This window comes from Arachis duranensis, chromosome 4 (assembly GCF_000817695.3).
Source record: "Arachis duranensis cultivar V14167 chromosome 4, aradu.V14167.gnm2.J7QH, whole genome shotgun sequence".
NCBI lineage: Eukaryota > Viridiplantae > Streptophyta > Magnoliopsida > Fabales > Fabaceae > Arachis > Arachis duranensis.
Genome location: NC_029775.3, coordinates 20,168,385 through 20,188,244, shown reverse-complemented (window position 1 = coordinate 20,188,244; position 19,860 = coordinate 20,168,385). Strand labels below are relative to the sequence as shown.

At 32.0% G+C, this 19,860-nt stretch overlaps 3 protein-coding genes across 3 annotated transcripts; all 3 read right to left on the bottom strand.

The window, feature by feature from the left end:
* Positions 1 to 4,829: 4,829 nt before the first annotated feature.
* On the bottom strand, positions 4,830 to 5,336 carry LOC127746611 (L10-interacting MYB domain-containing protein-like). The gene is made up of 2 exons (XM_052260476.1): positions 4,989 to 5,336; positions 4,830 to 4,913 (listed from the first exon to the last, which is right to left on the bottom strand). Exons 1-2 carry the CDS (start codon positions 5,334 to 5,336, stop codon positions 4,890 to 4,892), a joined length of 372 nt encoding a protein of 123 aa, XP_052116436.1. The 3' UTR covers positions 4,830 to 4,889.
* A 100-nt stretch (positions 5,337 to 5,436) lies between these two features.
* LOC127746610 (uncharacterized) lies at positions 5,437 to 6,942 on the bottom strand. Its single transcript, XM_052260475.1, has 4 exons — positions 6,801 to 6,942; positions 6,368 to 6,750; positions 6,064 to 6,211; positions 5,437 to 5,891 (listed from the first exon to the last, which is right to left on the bottom strand). Exons 1-4 carry the CDS (start codon positions 6,940 to 6,942, stop codon positions 5,437 to 5,439), a joined length of 1,128 nt encoding a protein of 375 aa, XP_052116435.1.
* Positions 6,943 to 15,586: 8,644 nt separating this feature from the next.
* On the bottom strand, positions 15,587 to 19,611 carry LOC107483700 (isoflavone 3'-hydroxylase). Its single transcript, XM_016104307.3, has 3 exons — positions 19,076 to 19,611; positions 18,288 to 18,725; positions 15,587 to 16,589 (listed from the first exon to the last, which is right to left on the bottom strand). The coding sequence occupies exons 1-3, from the start codon at positions 19,541 to 19,543 to the stop codon at positions 15,981 to 15,983; spliced, it is 1,515 nt and encodes a 504-aa protein (XP_015959793.1). The 5' UTR covers positions 19,544 to 19,611; the 3' UTR covers positions 15,587 to 15,980.
* Between the last annotated feature and the right edge of the window lie 249 nt (positions 19,612 to 19,860).

Here is a 19,860-nt window from a genome sequence, read left to right as displayed (position 1 = left end):
GTTGCTTGTTTGAAAGAGATCTTTGAAGTTTAGTCTTGTTATTTCTTATGTGATCTTCTGTCATTTTAATATATCCCTGCAATCTTAGCGTTTCGAACTTTTAGGATTTTTTTGTATGCATCCTATCTTTATTCTTTGGGAAGTTATTACATTAATTCACATTGAACCAATTATTAATATCACAGTAACCTCTTTTATATTTTATTTAAGATGACCTCAATATCTGTTTATATCAGGTTGCACTAGTGCATGTCATCTCGTGTGCATTCACCTCAAGTGTTGTCAAAATAAATCAAATGTGCATTTGTTGACATACTTCTAGCTTTACACAGGTTTATTCACTAAACCTTTTATTTCTATATATTGGCATGTATTGTACTGCACTCAAGAAATGATAAGTTATTTTTTGTATTGACCCTTATTTTAAATTAATGCCTTAGACACATATTTTCCTTATAATCTTAATGTTTTACATTGTCAATGAAACTTGCAATTCATAGAAATCACATGGGCATGTTAGTTTTTACAAACTAAATTACAAATATTAGTTAGCTTTTTATTTTAGCCCTTGACACTTCAACTGAACATTTTTGTATCCTTAAACATGTGGAATTTTTATCTTATGAATGCCTGACCTGTATACTTTCAAATACTTTCCATTTATTGAAGGAATTCTTCTTCATGATACGACTTCAATAATCTTATAGGCATTTCTAGAATAAATATTGTCAACCACATAAGGTTCTTCTCAAGTTGGAGACCACTTACCATAAGTTTTTTACTTTTTTTTTCTATAGGCAAAATTGTTTTCCACACTAAATCTCCAACTGCAAATGTCTTTGCTTTAACACGACAGTTGTATGATTTTGACACAATCTCTTTTTGTCGAATTACTCGCTCTAAAACTCTCAACCTTTCATTATCTAGTTTATTGAGTTCATCATATAAAGAGTTCCAATAATCTATCACTGGTATCTCATCTTGTCTAGTCACCGTTATACTTTACAAATTGATGTCAATTGGCAACACCGCATCATGACCGTAAACTAATTTATATGGGGTGGTTCCAGTAGAACCTCTTGGAGAATTTCGGTAAGCCCAAAGAACTTGACTGAGAGTTTGGTGCCAATTTCGTGGCTGCCTCCCAATGTGTTTTTTAATTAATGCAATCACAATTTTATTCGCTGCTTCCACTTGTCCATTTGCTTGGGCATAATACGATATAGAAGAAAATATTTTTATATTCATAAATTTGGCATATTTGACCTTTTTTTTCCAATAAACATGGTTCCTTGATCAGTAGTAATAGACTGAGAAATTCCAAACCTATGCACAATATACTCCTCAATGAAATCAATTATTTCATTGTGAGTCACTTTCCTTAAAGGGACAGCCTCTACCCATTTAGAAAAATAATCAACACCAACCAAAATGAACTTATGACCTTTAGAAGAAGGTGGGTGAATCTTTTCGATCAGATCTAAAGCCCAACCTCTAAATGGCCATGGCTTAATTATAACATGCAATTTTGACGCTGGAATATGTTGAAGGCTTCCATGTTTTTGGCATTCCTCACAAGACCTAGCATAATTTATACAATCTTTTTGAATAGTTGGCCAATACAATCTTCTCATATTTGTACCCATTTCATTTTTTTTTCTGACTGATGGGCACCACAGATTCCCTCGTGTACTTCGGCAAGAGCCAAATACGCTTCTTTTTCTCCCAAACATGTCAAGAAATTTTCATCAACAGATTTCTTAAACAAGACATTATTCATTAAAACATAACTTTGAGCCTTATATTTAAGTTTTCTACTGACACTAAGACTTAGATTTTCTAAATAATCCACAATTGGTACTCTCTAATCTTTTGAGTCTAGTTTTTCTAATAACAACACTTCTCTTTCTCTCAAAGACATAAATATGTCATTTATCCTTACCAATTTTTCTAGTGTTGAGGACTTGATCTTATATCTTGAAGCAATTTGAGCTAATTCATTTGCTTCTTGATTTAACTCCTTTGAAACATGCCTTACAATGACATTGTCAAACTCGCTCAACAGCTTTGTAACAACATTAAAATACTTTCTTAAATTTTCACTAACACACCTATATTCAAGTGATACTTGATGGACTACAAGCTGTGAATCTTCAAAAATTTCTAAATTTTTTACTCCTCTTCTAATAATAATTTCAGTCCCAGCGTATTAACGCTTCATATTCTGCCTCATTGTTGGAACATGAATAATTTAATTCAAAGAAGAATTTACTTGGCTCGCCACTTGGAGAAATAATTAAAATACCTATACCAATACCACCCTTATGACATGAACCGTCAAAATATAATTTCGAAAGCACCAAACCAACAAAACCCAGTAAACTCTCATCAATGTCAATATAAGGATCGTCAACCAGAAAATCAGCTAGAACCTGACCCTTAATAGCTATCGTAGGAACAAAATGTAAAGAAAATTCCGTTAAGGCCAACATCCATTTTCCTAGTCTACCATGCAATATTGGAGAAGACAACATATATTTAAGAACATCAAACTTAGAAATTACATAAAAATTCCTAGGAATTAAATAGTACTTTAAGTTTCAAACAAGAAAAATAAAAAGCTAAACAAAGTTTCTCAATTGGAGAATAACGGCTCTCAACATCATTTAGCACACGACTTAGGTAATAAATTACTCTTTCATTGCCTTCCTCATCTTCTTGAGCCAACATTCCACCAATTGTTACTTTAGAAGCTGACACATAAAGTTTTAAAGGTGCTCCATAACTTGGAGGTGTTATAATAGGAGGATTAGTCAAGTACTGCTTGATGTTGTCAAAAGCTTCCTGGTGCTCTACCTTCCACTGTAATTCTTCCTCTTTTTTTAACTTGATCAGAGGCGCAAAAACCTTAGTTTTCCCTAACAGATTGGAAATGAACCTTCTAAGGTAATTGACCTTCCTTCAAAATGCTTACGCTTTGTTTGGATGGATGATGGAAAATGAGAGGAAAGAAAATGGGAGGAAAGAAAATAGAAGGAAAGAAAATGAAAGGAAAAATTAATTTTTTTTATGTTGTTTGGATGAAGAGAAAATAGATGGAAAGAAAATGGGAGGAAATTTTTCTTTTGTTTGGATGAAAGAAAAAGTAGGAAGAGAGAAAATCATAAACAAGTGAAATTACATAAATACCATTCCTTATATTATATATAAATTATAATATACCAATGTATTTAAATTATTTCTAAAATAAAAAAAGTGATCCCAATTACATTTAAAAATTTTAAAGTGTTATCTTTATTAACAATAATATTGTTTTTTGAATTTATCCTTTTTGTTGTCGTTTAATGTCGTAAATAAAAATTAGTATCATTCTTTTTAAATACATATAAATAAATAATTTTCTAAAAGAATAATAAAAACTACTCATACTCTACATCATTAATCTCCTTAATCATATTTAAGAAAAAAGTTTCACTAAATTATATTTGTAAAATAAAATATTATCAAAAGTGACTAGCATTTCTTTCTTACTACGTGTGACAAAAAATCATATACAATTTCTATAAACATATAACAAAACGCAAATAATGTAACAACGACCAGGACTATAAAATAGTACCATTTTATCACCACACAACACTTTCCAAAAGGGTCATTCTTCATGGTCAAAGTAATCAGCATAGGTCTACGTCCAAAAAATTAATTGTACATAGCTTGAGTCATTTGTACCCATCTACTTCAAAAAAAAAAAATAAAGTTTTTCCGAGTTAAAGATATTAACACATGATGAATTTCTAGTTGTCCTCTGTACTCATTGGTCCCAAACATTTTCAAGTTTTAGGATTCCTGCACGAGCATATACAACAAAGACAAATTAACGTAAAGATCAGAGTTGATTATGATAATCTATTTTGTTGATATCTTTCTATTCAAACAACTAATCAATCTCAAAGTATCAGCAAAAAGTGATTTCCAACCATGTGTTAATATAAATAAAACAGAAAATGATCTCTTGTTCAAATATATGAAGATATAGTCATACTTTACGACAATAAGAAACACAATCAATTGTTAAACGCAATAACCTCAAATTAACCAGAGATTAAGCGCATATAAAAATTTTACCTGTAATGGTAAATGTTTTCTGGAAGTACCATATCTCTTAAGCGAACACCAGCAGCAGTCATGAAATGAAAAAGTGCATCCAGTCGCATTTCAGATGGGATCCCAAAAACTTGGTGTTTTTTTTGCTCATTTTCACATAAAAACTGATAACATTGCATCCGAAATGAACCTACTAGACCCAATTCAGTCAACATATCCCATACATCTGATTTACTGTAAATGCGAGGCCTACTTTGTTGCATAATAGCTAATCCTTTTTCAGCAATCGCGACTTATCTTTCAATTAACGAGACTTATTTTTCGGCGATCGAAACTTGCCTCTCAGCCACAGAAGCTTGTCTCTCAGCTGATTCAACCTACCTCTGAGCCACGTCATGTAGCTTGCTAGACAGATAACTACCCTCTTTTACAGCATCGGCCATGGTAGTAATTCCCAAAGCAACTTTCTCATACTGTGCCTCCAAAAAATTATTCATAGGAGACTTACGCTTTGTACCTCTCAAAGTTGAATTCCCTCCTAATTGATTTGGCTGACCATGAGGAGCACTTGGTGAATCTAAATTAGCAGAAAATATTGGGATATCATGTCCCGTATTCACATCTATGTCAGAAAATTCAACATTTTCAAAAGAGTCATTCAAGTCAATGGGATCTCTATCAAGTTGTTGAATCCTTTCTCGTGAAGTAGCAGCCCCTTTACCAGTAGCTTTATCAGTTCCGAATTACTCCTTCAAAATATCATAATGCTTAATTTGCATTTTTCTCTATTTTTCTGCTTGAGATTTCTCCTACATAAAAAATGTTAAAATTATTTTGTGACTCACTTCATCACTGATATAAGTAATTAAAAAAGTATAAGATACCTTAATAAAGTCTTGCCACACTTCTTCTTCTGCTTCAAACTTTCTAGTTATAGGATTCCATGCAAATCCACTTAAGTGATGAAATAAGTCACACGCTTCAGCAAAATGATCTTTCAGTGTCTTCATTCTATTCTTGATGTGGTTCTTCGTTATGTGCGGGCCTATAGCTATACTCAAAGTCTTCACAACATTGGCATATGCTTCAGTTGTCCACGAGCCATCATGTCTATTACCTTTCAATGCTTCTTCTGCTAACGCATTTAGCAGAGCTTGATCCATCTCATCAGACCATCTTAAGTTGTCTTTAGAAGGTTGAGTTGCTTCTGTTTTATTTCCTTTATTTGGCATTATTTAACCTGTAACATTTTCTTAAAAAATCCAATTAAACAACTTTGACAATAAACTGCACATATATATACATATTCAAATATATCAAATGTATAATCACTCATAATGTTTGATACACATTCCACATTTTAACCGCAATGTTATCTCGTAATAATGCTGCATGCCTATATTCCTCATCACGTTGTTGAATTGGTTGTGATCTATCTATATTGCATTCTTGTAGTAATTCTCTGTCAACCTCATCAATTATAGATTGATCAACATCAACACCCATAAAAAAGTTATGCAGTATACAACATGCCAAAAAAATATTTCTCATAGTTTCAAATGAATAATATGGTTCAGTGTCGCCAGCTATAATTGGGAATCTTTTATTTAGAACTCCAAAACATCTTTCAATGACATTTCTTAATGAAGAATGCCGGTGGTTGAATAGTTCTTTAGGATTTTGTGGCTCACGTAGTGAATACTCTTTCAGGTGATACTGAACACTTCTATATGGTGTAAGTATCACAGGCTTCAGCATGAATCCAGCATCGCCTAGATAAAATTTTCCTACAACAGTTGCATACAAAAATTAAAGTATAACACACTATGACTGTAAATTTAACTTTATGTAGCTGATTTCGTAAATTATATTAGCACAGACCTTCGAGAATTCAAAGTGGATATTCCCTATTTAAAGCATCTTTCAATATTCTTGAGTCAGAGGCAGTTCTTTCCTAACCGGACAACACATAAGTGAATTTCATATCAAAACCACAGGCTGCTAAAACATTTTGTGTTGGGTGATCTTTTCGTCCGCGAAAACGAGGGGCGTCCACCCTTGGTACCTTCACACGACTATGAGTTCCATCTATGGCTCCAATGCAATCCTTTTTTGGGAAAGTATATTGACTTATTAACATAACAGTATTATAATTATTTCATTGACAATTATATAAATGTGACTAAGTAAATCAAAAGAGTTAGTACCTTAAAAAACGGATAGAATCGACTATTATTAAGTATTTCATAAGGAACTTCCTCACCAGATGGTTGCCTGAAGAAGTCTCCCTCTCACGATAGAAAGCATGAAGGACATTGTGAAAGTGACGACTAATTGTCTCTTCTGACCGATGGAAGAAGAAAGACATGGTTCTAGTTTTCACATTATGCCCTATAATATGTAGGAATTTAGCGACTTGCTCTTCAACCGTAGAACGAGTTGAATCCTTTACTCTACCAGTTCTTCTTAATTTCTGACACAACTGACTAAATGCTTCAAGGCCCATACGTATGACATCTCGACACTTTTCAGATTCCAGTAACTGTGTTATTAATTGAGTACGCCTAAGTTCTCTTTCCAAGTTGTCATTATTAATTTGCCTATGCCTATGTTGTGATATTAATTCCAAAAGATACAACTGATGCACTGCAACACAAGAAAGAGATGTGACACAGATATGTTGTCTATTTTCTAACTCTTCCCTGCACGAGTTGGTATTTGTATTGGTTCAGGATGATATAGGTCAGTAGAAGTGATTTGACCTACTTGAAATTCTGAATCATATATGACGTTTGTTCTATCTTCGAGATTCGCATCTTCGATATTTTCATTATCCATCTATGAAAATATAAGGTTTAGGGCAGACATATCAATAAAGAAAGTAACTAGAAAGTCACATATGTTGTTACATTTTAACAATTCATTTATCGAAATATAAAAAAAAATTGAAAATAAAATTTTATATAACACTATGGTGTCATGTTATAAACACGAAAATACCTTGATATGAAGCACTTATTTCCAGCTCCTAAATGTCAAACTTGATTCCAAAACTGGCTGCCATAAACAATAAAAATAAACTGTAAATGACATGATATATTAATAAATACCTTGCTTTAACACTTAAATCAAATGAGAAAAACATAAAAACATAAGTTGCGAGTAAAAATTGGATGAGACCAAAGAAGGAAATTATTCTACAGTAATAACTGATAATATGTTCCTATTATTTATGTCTGTTTATTCATTTTTATACTAAAAAAAAGAAACTAAAAAGAAAAGGAATAAGTTGTCCCATTAATGATTGTAATAATTAGGTACATGCATCACAACACCTATAGATAAAATCTAAACAGGTGGATATACTTAATAAGTGATGGACTTTTGAGTAAACTATACCCATAACATTGATTCAGTTCACCTTACCATTGGTTGTAATTTAAGCATATAATAAACAAATCAAATCAATTAAAAAAAAGAGAAAAAATTAACAATAAAAATTAAGAAATTAAACATGTCAAAATATTGTGATAACTGATAAGCATATGTACATATTCTATAGACTCTGTAATTTCTTTCTCTATATTAAAAATACTATATGTTCTTATGTCCTAAAGTTTTTTGAATTATTAAGATAGAGATTCTTCTTACGGCATATATAATAAATAGACAAATTATAAGGAGTTGATTTTTATGATATATTCAATTTAATATCTAATATCTAAAATAATTATAATTGCCGTGGTTTACCCACCACAAATCTTTGATTAAATTAATTTAATTTCGATTCATGTTAATTTTCTAAAGATATGCAATGGGAGTTTTTTCAATTTTTTTTAATTCTACAAAAAGAATCATCTACAAAGCAAGTATCTAGTGAACTAAGCAAATGATGCATGAACTAAAGAAGAGGTTGTGAAATCTCTCCCTTTATGAATGATATATCTGATAGCTATTGTTGATGATATTTACATGAAAAGAAAGTAAAAAAGAGAAAGAAAAGCTGGCATGTGTCTTCAAAAAATTGCTTCGTGCTAATCTACAAAGAAATGTGTTTAAAATGCATGCTCAAATTAATTGAATGATTTAATCGGTCGAAGCTCCAAGTTTAATTAGTAGATTGATTTAGAATTACATTATATGCATTAGGAGCTTAATCTTTTTTTTATACTCTCTATTTTCTAATATGTTGTTTTCACAAATCACAATGTATAATTTTTTTTTCATTGTTTAGTAAATTTTCCTAAATACAAGTGCCTGATTATCTAGTGTATAATTGTACATTGATGAAGACTTAAGAGGTAAGTTTTTGGCATTTTCTACTTGTTTCTCACACACACTTTTCATAGTCTCAATAATAATAATGTAACTAAATTTTATGGTCACTTGCCTGAATTTTTTTCTTCATATTTGGACCACCCCATGAAAAAAGGGCATAATGTAATAAAGTTTGAGAAAAAATCTGATGATATAAAAACCAGGGCAAAGCATTTCAAATACCAGATGAGTTAAAAATTAGTCCTTTCTAGGATCAAACGTGAACTGGGTCATATATCGTTGGATTTTTGAGTTAGAACGAATGAAGTATTTAAGAACAGACAATGAAGAATGGGTTCTTTTTCCACTACAAAAATAAACGGCATCCATGAAATGTAAAATCAGAACATTTCAGTTGACAACCAAAAGAGGAATACAATCTATGTGTTCTTTTTCCACTACAAAAATAAATGGCATCCATGAAATGTAAAATCAGAATATTTCAGTTGAAAAACAAAAGAGGAATACAATCTATGGGTTCTTTTTTCACTACAAAAATAAATGGCATCCATGAAATGTAAAATCAGAACATTTTAGTTGAAAAATAAAAGAGGAATACAATCTATATGCTATAATGATTTTTTCCATTTCGTTTTGAAAAAACCTACTACAACTGAAAAAAGAACTCACCTTTCTGTTGAGGATGTCTGGTTGAAGATGTGCTTCACCTGTCACAACGATAACAAAACTGCTGTAGCAACGTGGACGCAGATGGGAAGCTACGCTGGCAGTGCTGAAAAAGAAAGCCAAACAGGTTAAGACAACGATAGGTGTTCTCTTCTTCCGGAAAGATTGAAATTAGGGATTGTAATTTCTGTAATTGAAAGGGTAATTATGTCTTTTTACTAAGATTTTCTCTCCTATCTCAGTTTTCTGCCGAACTATGAGGTGAAAACTTTTAAATGGGCCCAGGCGTACTTTTTTATTTTCCGTTTATTTTCCTTCCTGATCCAAACGAAGGAAAATCAAATTTTTCGTCCCTTTTCTTCTCCCCCATTTTCTTTCTTTCCAAAATCATCTCATCCAAACAAAGTGTTATAGTTGTTTTTTATTAGCTGGAAGAAGAGCCTCTAAGATAACCTTTGTCTTGTTGTTGTCAATTTCAATCCTTTGTTTCTGCACCAAGAATTCAAGAAAATTTCCTGCACTAATATCAAAAATACATTTTAAGGGATTCATTTTTAATTTATGCTTTCTCATTCTTTCAAATGCTTTTTTTTAAATTTTCTATATGCTCCTTTTTAGCATTTGATTTGACAACCACATCGTCAACATAAATTTCCATAAAATTTTCAATAAAGTCATGAAAAATTTTATTCATTGCCCTTTGATAAGTTGCACCAACATTTTTAAGTCCAAATAACATCACAATCTATTCAAAAGTTCCTAAAGCACCTGGACACTTAAATGCAGTTTTTGACATATCTTCTTCAGCGATATATATTTGATTATAACCTGAATATCCATCCATAAAATATAAAATTTCATGAGCGGCAGTAGAATCTATCAACATATCAGCTATAGGCATTAGACATTCATCTTTTGGTGTTGCAGAATTTAAATATCTAAAATCAATGCAAATCCTTAATTTTCCATTAATTTTCATGACAGGAACAACATTAGAAATCCAGTTGACATACCTTGTTGTTCTTATGAATTTAGCCTTAAGAATTCTTTCAATCTCTTCTTTAATCTTCTGCACAACTTCAGGAGCAAATCTCCTTGGTGGCTGCTTGATAGGTTTGATATTGGCCTTCAGTGGCAATTGATGCTCTACTAATTTATGACTCAAACCTGGCATTTCTTCATAATCCCATGCAAAATAGTCACAATATTCCCTTAATATCTCCACTATTTCTTTTTTGAAATCATCAGGCAATATCTTGCTCACACATGTCGGTCTAGGATGATCACCGTTACTAATATCTACCTCATCCAAATGATCTTGCACCTCAACTTTCTTCACATTGTCAGTATTATTTTTTTCAAAACCTAAAGGACCATCATCATATATACAATCATAAGGTAGACTGTCAATGCACCCTTCTCTGTCCGCCATATAGGCTGACAGCCGAGCCAGTTGGCTCGTCAAACTTATCATCTAAGTCTCTCCTGAGGCCGTATCTGCCCCGGCCTTAGGGACCAAAATAAAACCATTCATATCTATTTTTCACATCTCAATTTTTTCAGGATTAAATGCGTTAGTGTCAACTGTCAGCGGCTTGACTCCAGGATTATACATCCTGAACTCCACATGCATTTCATCATAGTAACAGGTACTATTGTCAGCAAGAACTTCTTCCACTCCTCCATCTTCATTCCAAAAAATTAATTTTTGATGTGAAGTGGATGCAATAGCACCCATTCCATGAATCCAATCATGTCCCAAAAGCAAGTTAAAACCAGCTTTAGATGGAACAACAACAAACAGAGTTAGCCTATTGACAGAACCAACCTCAATTGACAGTAGAACCACACCTCTAACAGAAGAAGTCCTTCCATGAAAATCTGTCATCCCAATGCTACTTTTGATCAAATCTTTTTTAGTCTTTCCAAGCCTTCCCATCATTCTTTCAGGCATGAGATTGATAGTAGCTCCCCCATCAACGAAAATCTTATTGACTATCCTTCTATCAACACGAGTCTTGATATGCAGTGGACACAAATGTTCCTTATCATTTTCAGTAGGTTTCTCAAATAATCCTCCACCACACATAATGTAATCTAACAATAAGCATTTGCTTCCAGGAAAGACATCATAACAATCATCTTCTAATGATTCCACTTTTCAGACTTGACTATACTCCTCAGGTAGTATTGACACCACAACTATAAGTTGCTTAACACCAAATATCACTTCTAAGTTGTCATCAAAACCAGTGTCAAAATTGTTAGTAATTAAATCTTCATCTTTTTCTCCCTTATTTTCAACCATTACCTTCTTTTCAGCAAGATTCTTCTTTACATTTTTATTGCATTTAGGATGATTGAAAGAATTGCCTGTTTTTGCAGACTTAGCCATGGTTGGCAAAGGAGAAAAATCTACACTGTGCCCCTTGTATGGATCTAAAGGAACATACTCAGGTATATTCTCTTTTTTCTCAAAGGTTGTAAAAGAAGAATACTTTGGAATATTTTGACAATTTGGCCAAGGAGAATAATTAGGAACCTGCTGCATGTTAGGATTATAACAAGAATAAATTAGCTTTGAGGGAATAGGTATATTTTTTGGAATATATGCACTACCTCCATCTTGTGCATGATTCATGTTCTATAACTAGGACTCGTAGTACCTGAGCTTAAAAGGTCTAGGCCTCACCCACTTGTTTTGCCTTCTTGAGAAAGCGGTAGGTTGATTCTACACATTTTTCACATTTTGGACCCATTTATTATTTGAAATTTTGGTGGAAAGAATCCTTGTCTTTTGAGAAAATCCATCGAGTTTTCCATCAATCATGACTACAGTCTTCATCTTCTAGTTGACGGGTTGTATCCCAGCGCTGTTGACACACTTGTTCAAAGAAATCTGACCATCCAACTTTTGTTTTTCCTCAGCTATCTTTCGTTTTAGCTCATTGGTTTCATTCTCTTTTTCAACTCAGCCTTTTCTTTCTCTTCAATTTTGTACTTTTAAAACTTCTTTGTATCTTCCTTGTAAAAAACAGCACTGCACTTTGGGTACATAGCGATAATGCTGTCAGATTCTTTAATTATCAACAAAAAATCTATCAAATCCTCACAAGGATGAGGATAAACTGGCTTTTTGTCTTGCTAAAAAATTCTCAGGTCTTTATTTTCATCTTGATCACTAGTCACTATAGCGTCAATTCCTACCATGTTGACTAACAAATTGAATGGCTTAACATAATTTGAATCAACATCAAACGGTTCAGTGTCCACCTTCATAGCAGTTTTATCCTCAAACTTCAACCTTCCTTCCTCAATAAATTTTTGTATCAAATCCCTGAAACGGACGCAATTATTAATGGTGTGTGAGAATACCTGATGAAATTTACAAAATTTTTTATTCTTTATTTCATCAGTTGAAGGCATATTTTTTCCTTCCGGTAAAATAAGCTGCTTATCTTTTGATAAAACTTCAAATATTTGATCTGCCTTATAAATATCAAAAGAATAGGTCTTATTTTCAATTTTGAAATATGAAGAAACTTTTTCTTTTCCTTTAACATACTTCAAAGATTTGCATACATAAGGAGGACCCCCACGTAATTCAGCAATATAAACTTCTTTCTCATCTGAATCACTGCTATCGGAAAAACAATCAACATATGCAACCTTTTTAGAACCCTTTTTGAAAATTTTTTTCTTTCTTAATTTGTTCTATTTGTCTTACTCTCTCAACTAACTGAGAAAGATATAAAGAATGTTGATTGACAAGTTTCTTCCTAATTCGAAATTCTAACCCATTAGTATCCATTTTGACAACTTTTGTTTCTGGAATCGGAGTAAAACACTTATTTCTCATGTTTCTAAACCGTGCCAAATAAGTGACAATAGATTCTCCCTCTGCACGTTTGACAGAGAATAAATCTGCAAGGCTAACTTTCAATTCACCTCGAAAAAATTGATCATGAAAATTTCTTTCTAACTGTGCACAAGTATGAATAGAATTTGGTCTCAATTGGAAAACCATGTAAATGCATTTTTTGTTAAAGAAGAAAGAAAATATCTCATCTTGAGATATTCATTAGAAGCTGCTTTCCCAATCTCAACAGTACATCGAGCAATATGCTCTACTGTGGACTCATTTTCTTCTCCAAAAAAGTTTGTAAGGGATTTTGGAAATTTTCAACCCCTTGGAAGCTCTGCTTGTTGGACATATTCAGGAAAAGCGGACAAGAAATATGGCCTATTTAAGCAACCAACATTAAATCCCAAATGGTTTAAAACTTGTTCGACATTCCTAGTTAGATTGTAATGCCCCCATAAGTTGTTTTGCCTAAGTCTTTCCAACATATCATCAGCATTGTCTAGGCATATGAACATCATAATTAGGAATTGCTCCACCATTTTGGTTGACATTATCAAGCCCTAAACCTTGGTTATCGTTTTCTTCTAAATTTACCACAGTAGCAATTCTATTAACTTGCTTGTTTAATTATTCAATTCTAGTGTTTGTGTTTTCTAAAAGAGGATTCAAAATCGTCACCATTTGATGAGTTAACATGGTTACTAGATAATGGTGGCTTTCATCCATCTGTTGCCTAATATTTGCTAAAGATCCAATGGTTTGACTAGGTTGATTAATAGGCATTGCTCTTGACATATCAAAAAACACAGACCTGGAGTTTTCTACCCTAGTAACAGTGGGTGTAGTAGAATTAGATGCACTGTTATTTCCTGTGTTAATAGGATGTGAAAATTTTTGTTGTGACATATGTGAACCTGACACCCTAGAAATAGGTACATTTGACATGCCATATGCATTCTGGTAAAGAGGATTTTGAAAAATTGAGTAGAGAGGCACATGCAATCCTTGTGTCACCATGGAGGGGACATACTCCAGTGGCAAGCCATAAGGCGGCCACCCCACGGTATTTATGTGAGTTGCATTTAACCCTAGATGAACATGACCAACACCATCATGCCTCACTGACAGCAAGGTAGGCTCTGCATTTGAAATCACGGGAGAATTTTCGGACTCATTTCCTCTAGTCTCATCGCTGGAAGTAGAAGAAGATGCTGCAGCTGTATTTGATATGTCAACTGACGCTGATTTCTTGGTCCCTAAAAACACAATCTTCCCACTACGTAACCACATGCAAATTCAAAACTTTCTTTTGACAAACTACAATCTATTGACAAAGTCCTACTGAACGTGCCAATTTGTTTTACTCAAATTTTTGTTAATGTTTAAAAGAAAATATGGGTATCTTAATGTCACAATTATATTGTCAATAAGAATTAAAAAGAATTGAAAGTAACAAATAAACAAAGAAATGCAAGGTGCGGGAGGCAAAGTAAATTGCATAAATTAAAACAAACGAGAAATTAAAGAGAAGATGAAAAAAGAAACATAAACGTAAAAAGAAGAATGAGTAAAAGTACAGAAATTTTATTAATAAAAACAAGAAAGAAACAAATTACAAGTGTTTGAGTTCAGATGAATTACCTAAGATTCTCAATGTTACTCTGTGATGCTAGGAGCTGAGAGCGTTTTGGATTTTTAAGTATTTTTCAAAAGAACTGAACTCGCTACAAAATGTGCTTAAAGTTCTATTTATAGACTAACTTAATGCTAACTGACAATTACCAATTGAAAATTTTAATTACATTTGTAACTGTTCTCGCACTTCTTGTTTGATACCAATTCAAAAAATCAAAATAAATAATCAAACTGTCAAATGACCTAATTTAATTAAAATCAATATAAATATTATATACAGAAACATAACAATATAACTAATCATTTCTTTTTTATAATTTGTTATAAAAATAATATTTTTGTCTTAGACATAGATCCATCTCCACCACACTAACCTCAGTCTGATGGCTTGGACGCCACCACCATCAATAAACTCTCGTTCGTGCTGTATCAGGCGCCACCAACTGCATCCGCAACAGATCCAAACCGCAGAGGCGCGTTTGACTGCTGCATATGCCTAAGTGCGTTCTGCTATTGGGGAGGAGGGGGAGTCGAAGATTCTTCCCAGTTACAAACATCGTTTTACTGCGTGCATGAAAAATCACCAGAATTGCTCGTTATGCGGAGCTCCTCTTAAGAAATGTGGTGCGAAGGAGGAGAGTAAAAGAGAAATTATGATGTGAGAGAATATTTTTTTAAGAGTATGATTATTTTGCATTGTCTTTAAATGCTTTTTTTTTTGTTTTTAGACTTGTTTGTAGTCTAATAAATTGTTGACTAATGTTAGCTGATACATAATTAATATCTAACATAATTGTATTATACCAATAACATAACTACAAATTTTAGAGAGTTAAAATTTTTTGTTAATATTTTTTTTATAATTAATGGGATATAATGACACGAGTAGAAAGTTAAATAGAAATTATCTTTAAAAAAAATGGCAATAAAATCTGCATAGAAACTTAAAGAAATACGGAAAAAAAAAACACAAAAATGATGCATTTTGGATAAATTGCTAATTTAACTTGTCATATACTTTTTCAAAATAAATGATAAATCTTAATTGTCATCTGTCCATTTGCTCCTTCCTTCATTTTAATTGTGTGAGTAACTTCGTGAGTATTTGCATTCTGCAACAAACTATACTCGAGTGACTAATCAGCTTTGGCATATAAGCTAATCACCAAAATTATTTCTCCTAAACTGACAACAACTGTACATTATGCCCTTATGAATCTCTTACTTTACTACACTTAATAAATATACATGTTTATTTCATCATAGCACATATACTTTATAATATACAACATAACTAATTATGAGTACGCATAAATTTAGAGAAACAATAAAAATTATCCCATATAATCAGCCAACATAAATTTTAGAGATATATAAAATTTTTTGTTTACTTATTAAAGATTAATTTTGTTGTTTCCGTAAACAGAACCTATTAGTAATTCATAATATTCTTGACAGTTGGTAGTGCTTTGCACAAAGATTTGAATGGAATTTTCATTGGCATTGCAATCCCTTTGCCTTCAGCCATGTCAAGCTTTTCCTCGCTCACTCTTTTCCATTCAAAGCATTGGATCAACAAACCCAAAGTAAGGCCCAAAGTTCGTTGGGCCAGGCCCAATCCAGGACAAGCCCTTCTTCCAAGCCCAAACGGAATGAGCTTGTTCTCTTCCCCTTCTTTTTCGAACCTCTCGGGCCTAAAACTCTCTGCATCAGCCCAAATATTAGGATCTCTATGAATTAGCCATACATTTGTCAAAACTATGGTATCTTTTGGAATGTTGTATCCTCCAATGGTGCAATCTTCTGAGGCAGAATGAGGCAATAGTAACGGGGCTGGAGGGTGCAATCTAAGTGATTCAGAAATAACGTTTTGAAGGTATGGTAGCTTTGACAAATCTTGTTCTTCTACTAAACGGTCTTTTCCTATTTGTGTGTCTAATTCATCTTTTACCTTCTTCATTATTTCTGGGTGGTTTAGTAATTCAGCCATAACCCATTCCATTGCTACAGCTGATGTGTCTGTTCCAGCAAGAAGCATCGCCTGAGATTTTATTCATTGAAAGTGGAAGCCAAATGCAAATTAAATACTTTATTGTGAATTTCAATAATTTAAATAATACTCTTTATGTTTTAAAATAATTGTTAAAAAATAAACATATTAAGTAAAAGGTAAAATGAATCTTAGTAATGTTTTGAAATTATACAAAATGTATGTTTAATTTTGATGTATTGATAATATAAAACGTTTTGTAGGTCATCTAGTCACATCTATTATTTTAGATGATTATTTACATAATTAATATAAAAATTAATTATTTTTGTTGATATTATGATACTTAATTAAATGCACATATAAAACACTTTTATACTAAAAGTGCATTAAAATTACATTCTTATATAAATAGATAAAATTACAAAATTAAACATATTCAATACTTACTCAATAATCATAATTAAATTAAAGATGTTGAAAGAATAATTAATATTATCTTGATATTAAAAATTGACCGTTATTTTAATAAACCGCCTTTTAATATAGATAATTTGTATTTTTTTAATAAATCTATTATATATATTATAAAGAAAAATATTAATTTTTTTAATAAGGTAATCTTAACAAGTAACTTTAACAAAATTTTATTTTAAATTTCAGATAAATATTAAAAAAAAAGAGTTTATGTACAAAAGTTAAATAATTGTACTAGCTAGATTTAGGTGAGGTGTCATGAAATTAAGAGGATATATTCAAACAAGTTTAACCAAATTTAAATTTGTCAAATTTTTAAAGTTATTTTCTATTTTTAAAAAACTTTTAAATATATCACTATTTCAGATGTTTAATCGTTAATTTTAATTATAAAAATTATATAATATATAATTAAAATTAACGGTTAAAAATAATTAAAATCCTGATATTAACCATTTTTCCATTGTTTCAACCTTCAAGAATCACATCATATTGTTGGCAGTTTGGCATAATTACAAAATTTCAATGTTTTGTAAAATTGCATTTTGGTTATTAAATCAATAAAATTTAAAATTTNTAATAACTAATTCATAAAAAATTCGAATATAATATTTCTTTAGACAAAGTGACTAAATATTAATTAAAGATATTATTTTTCACTCTTTTTTCTTAAATCTATAATTCTTAGATTTTGGTATAATTTTTTTATTTATTTTACATTTATTATTCTTAATGGATAATTTTATATTTAGATATTTAAAAACATCTACACAAAACCTCCTTTTAAATGTAAATCGTGGTTTTGGATTTTTCTTTCAATTTAGAAAAGAGGCAAAGCTTATTTTTTATTTTTTATTTTTATTTTATTTTAATTTTATTTCAAAGATTTTTTATTTATACACTATACAATGGCTCGTATATATAATAAGACTGATTCACAAACAATATCCTTTTTGTGCAAACTCCTGAAATGGCCCTTTGTATTTGTATTCTTTTAGCAACCGCTTTCTAATTAAGAAAAAAATTATATTAAAAAAATTAATTTAATAATTAATAATAACAAAAAATAAAAAAAATTAATAATTTTTAATATTTTTTAAAAACTATTTAATAATAATTTAATTAAATATATTACATATTAAATTATTTTTAACAGTTTTTAAATATATACGAATAGTTACCATGACTAAATTCGGTTAAATTATTATTTAACAATGTTGGTACCGACACAACTTTAGGGAGCAAGTACCTAAAGATAAGAGTTGTAAATACCTGGATAAGGCCCTTAATCATGAGATCAGAGTAATACTCGGGCTGTGTCTCTTGAAGCTTCAAGAGATGAAAAATCATGGTGTCGCTGTCGGCGTTGCTGCCGGCGGCAACGCGGTGCTCTTGGATGAGGCCTTGCAAGAAGGAATCGGCTCTCTTGGCGATATTCTTGAGCCTCTTCTCCAAGTTGTCGAAATCGAAGAACTTGGCCAACGGCATGAAGTCGCCTTTGTTGTTTGCTCCCAGCAACGACAGAATTTCCGTTATGATTTCTCGGAATTGCTTCGCCTCCTCCACGTCACTCATTTCCACATCGTCGCCGTAGTACCTCTTGCCGGAGATCATCCTCATCATTCCGTTGAATGTCATTTCTGTTAGTCTTGACCTTAGTTCAACCTTCACGAACTCACCATTACGGGTGTCCTTCCATAGTTTCTCGATCTGTTAAATTAAACAAAAGTTTACCTATTATATTATTTGGAATTCAAAAAATTATATAAAAAAAGTTTAGAGTCAATAACTTTATTAAATTCTGGCATGTAACCAATAAAAGAAAAGGGAGTAATCTCACATTATTGCATAAAATTTCATATCATTAATAATTATTTAATGACTATAAATCACAAAAATTACTTTTCTCTAGCACTCCTCATTATATAATCTAAAAAAACACTAAATATATAGATTATGTTTGGATTAATTTATTTTTAATGTATGTTTTATATTTTAATATATATTTTATTTTAGTTTACATTTAGTATAGTTGATAAAAAAAATTAGGAGTAACTTACCAGTCTCTTAGTCTCGTCCTTTCGGACATCGAGGAAGGAGTTGAGACGGTGGCTGGAGAGGACATCGACGGTGGTGATGCGGCGGAGGTTGCGCCAGTGATCACCATACGAGGCAGAACCCAATGTAGTGTAGTTATAAAATATGTACTTTCCGGTAAGGAAGCGGGGACGGTTGGCCAAGACGACATCGTTCTTGGTGAAACATTCATGCGCCAAGGACGGCGAGGACACAACCACCACGAGGCGGTTGCCAAACCAAAGCGACATGATGTCGCCATAGGAGGCGGCGAGGCCAGCGAAGATGCGGTGGAGCGGTGGCTTCAGGTAGTGAAGGTTTCCGAGGAAGGGAAGGGTTGGCGGCCCTGGTGGAAGGTTCTTGAACCTTCTAGATTGGACCCGGAGAAAGAGTTTGAGAGTGATGATGAAGGCAAGTGTAAGAAGTAAGTAGTAGTAAATGGAGGGTGCCATTTTTAGTGATATTGAAACTCTGCTTTTTGTTTTTGTGTGTTGTATTGTGAGTTTAGGACAAGCATTTATAGTTGTTTTGTGGGAGTAGCATCTTTATTAATCCCATTTTTTTCCCTTTGAATTGATATGGTGATTATTGTTTGTTAGCACTTGCATAGTTGGTTTTGGCTGAACAAACAACTTTTTTTTTTTTAATAACTAACAATCCATCAAAGTAATAATGGATGGATGCAAAAATTGAGAGAAAAAAAATGTAATATTAGAATCATATTAGGCCGAAGTTAAAATCAATCATTAAAATCAATCATTAAAATCTG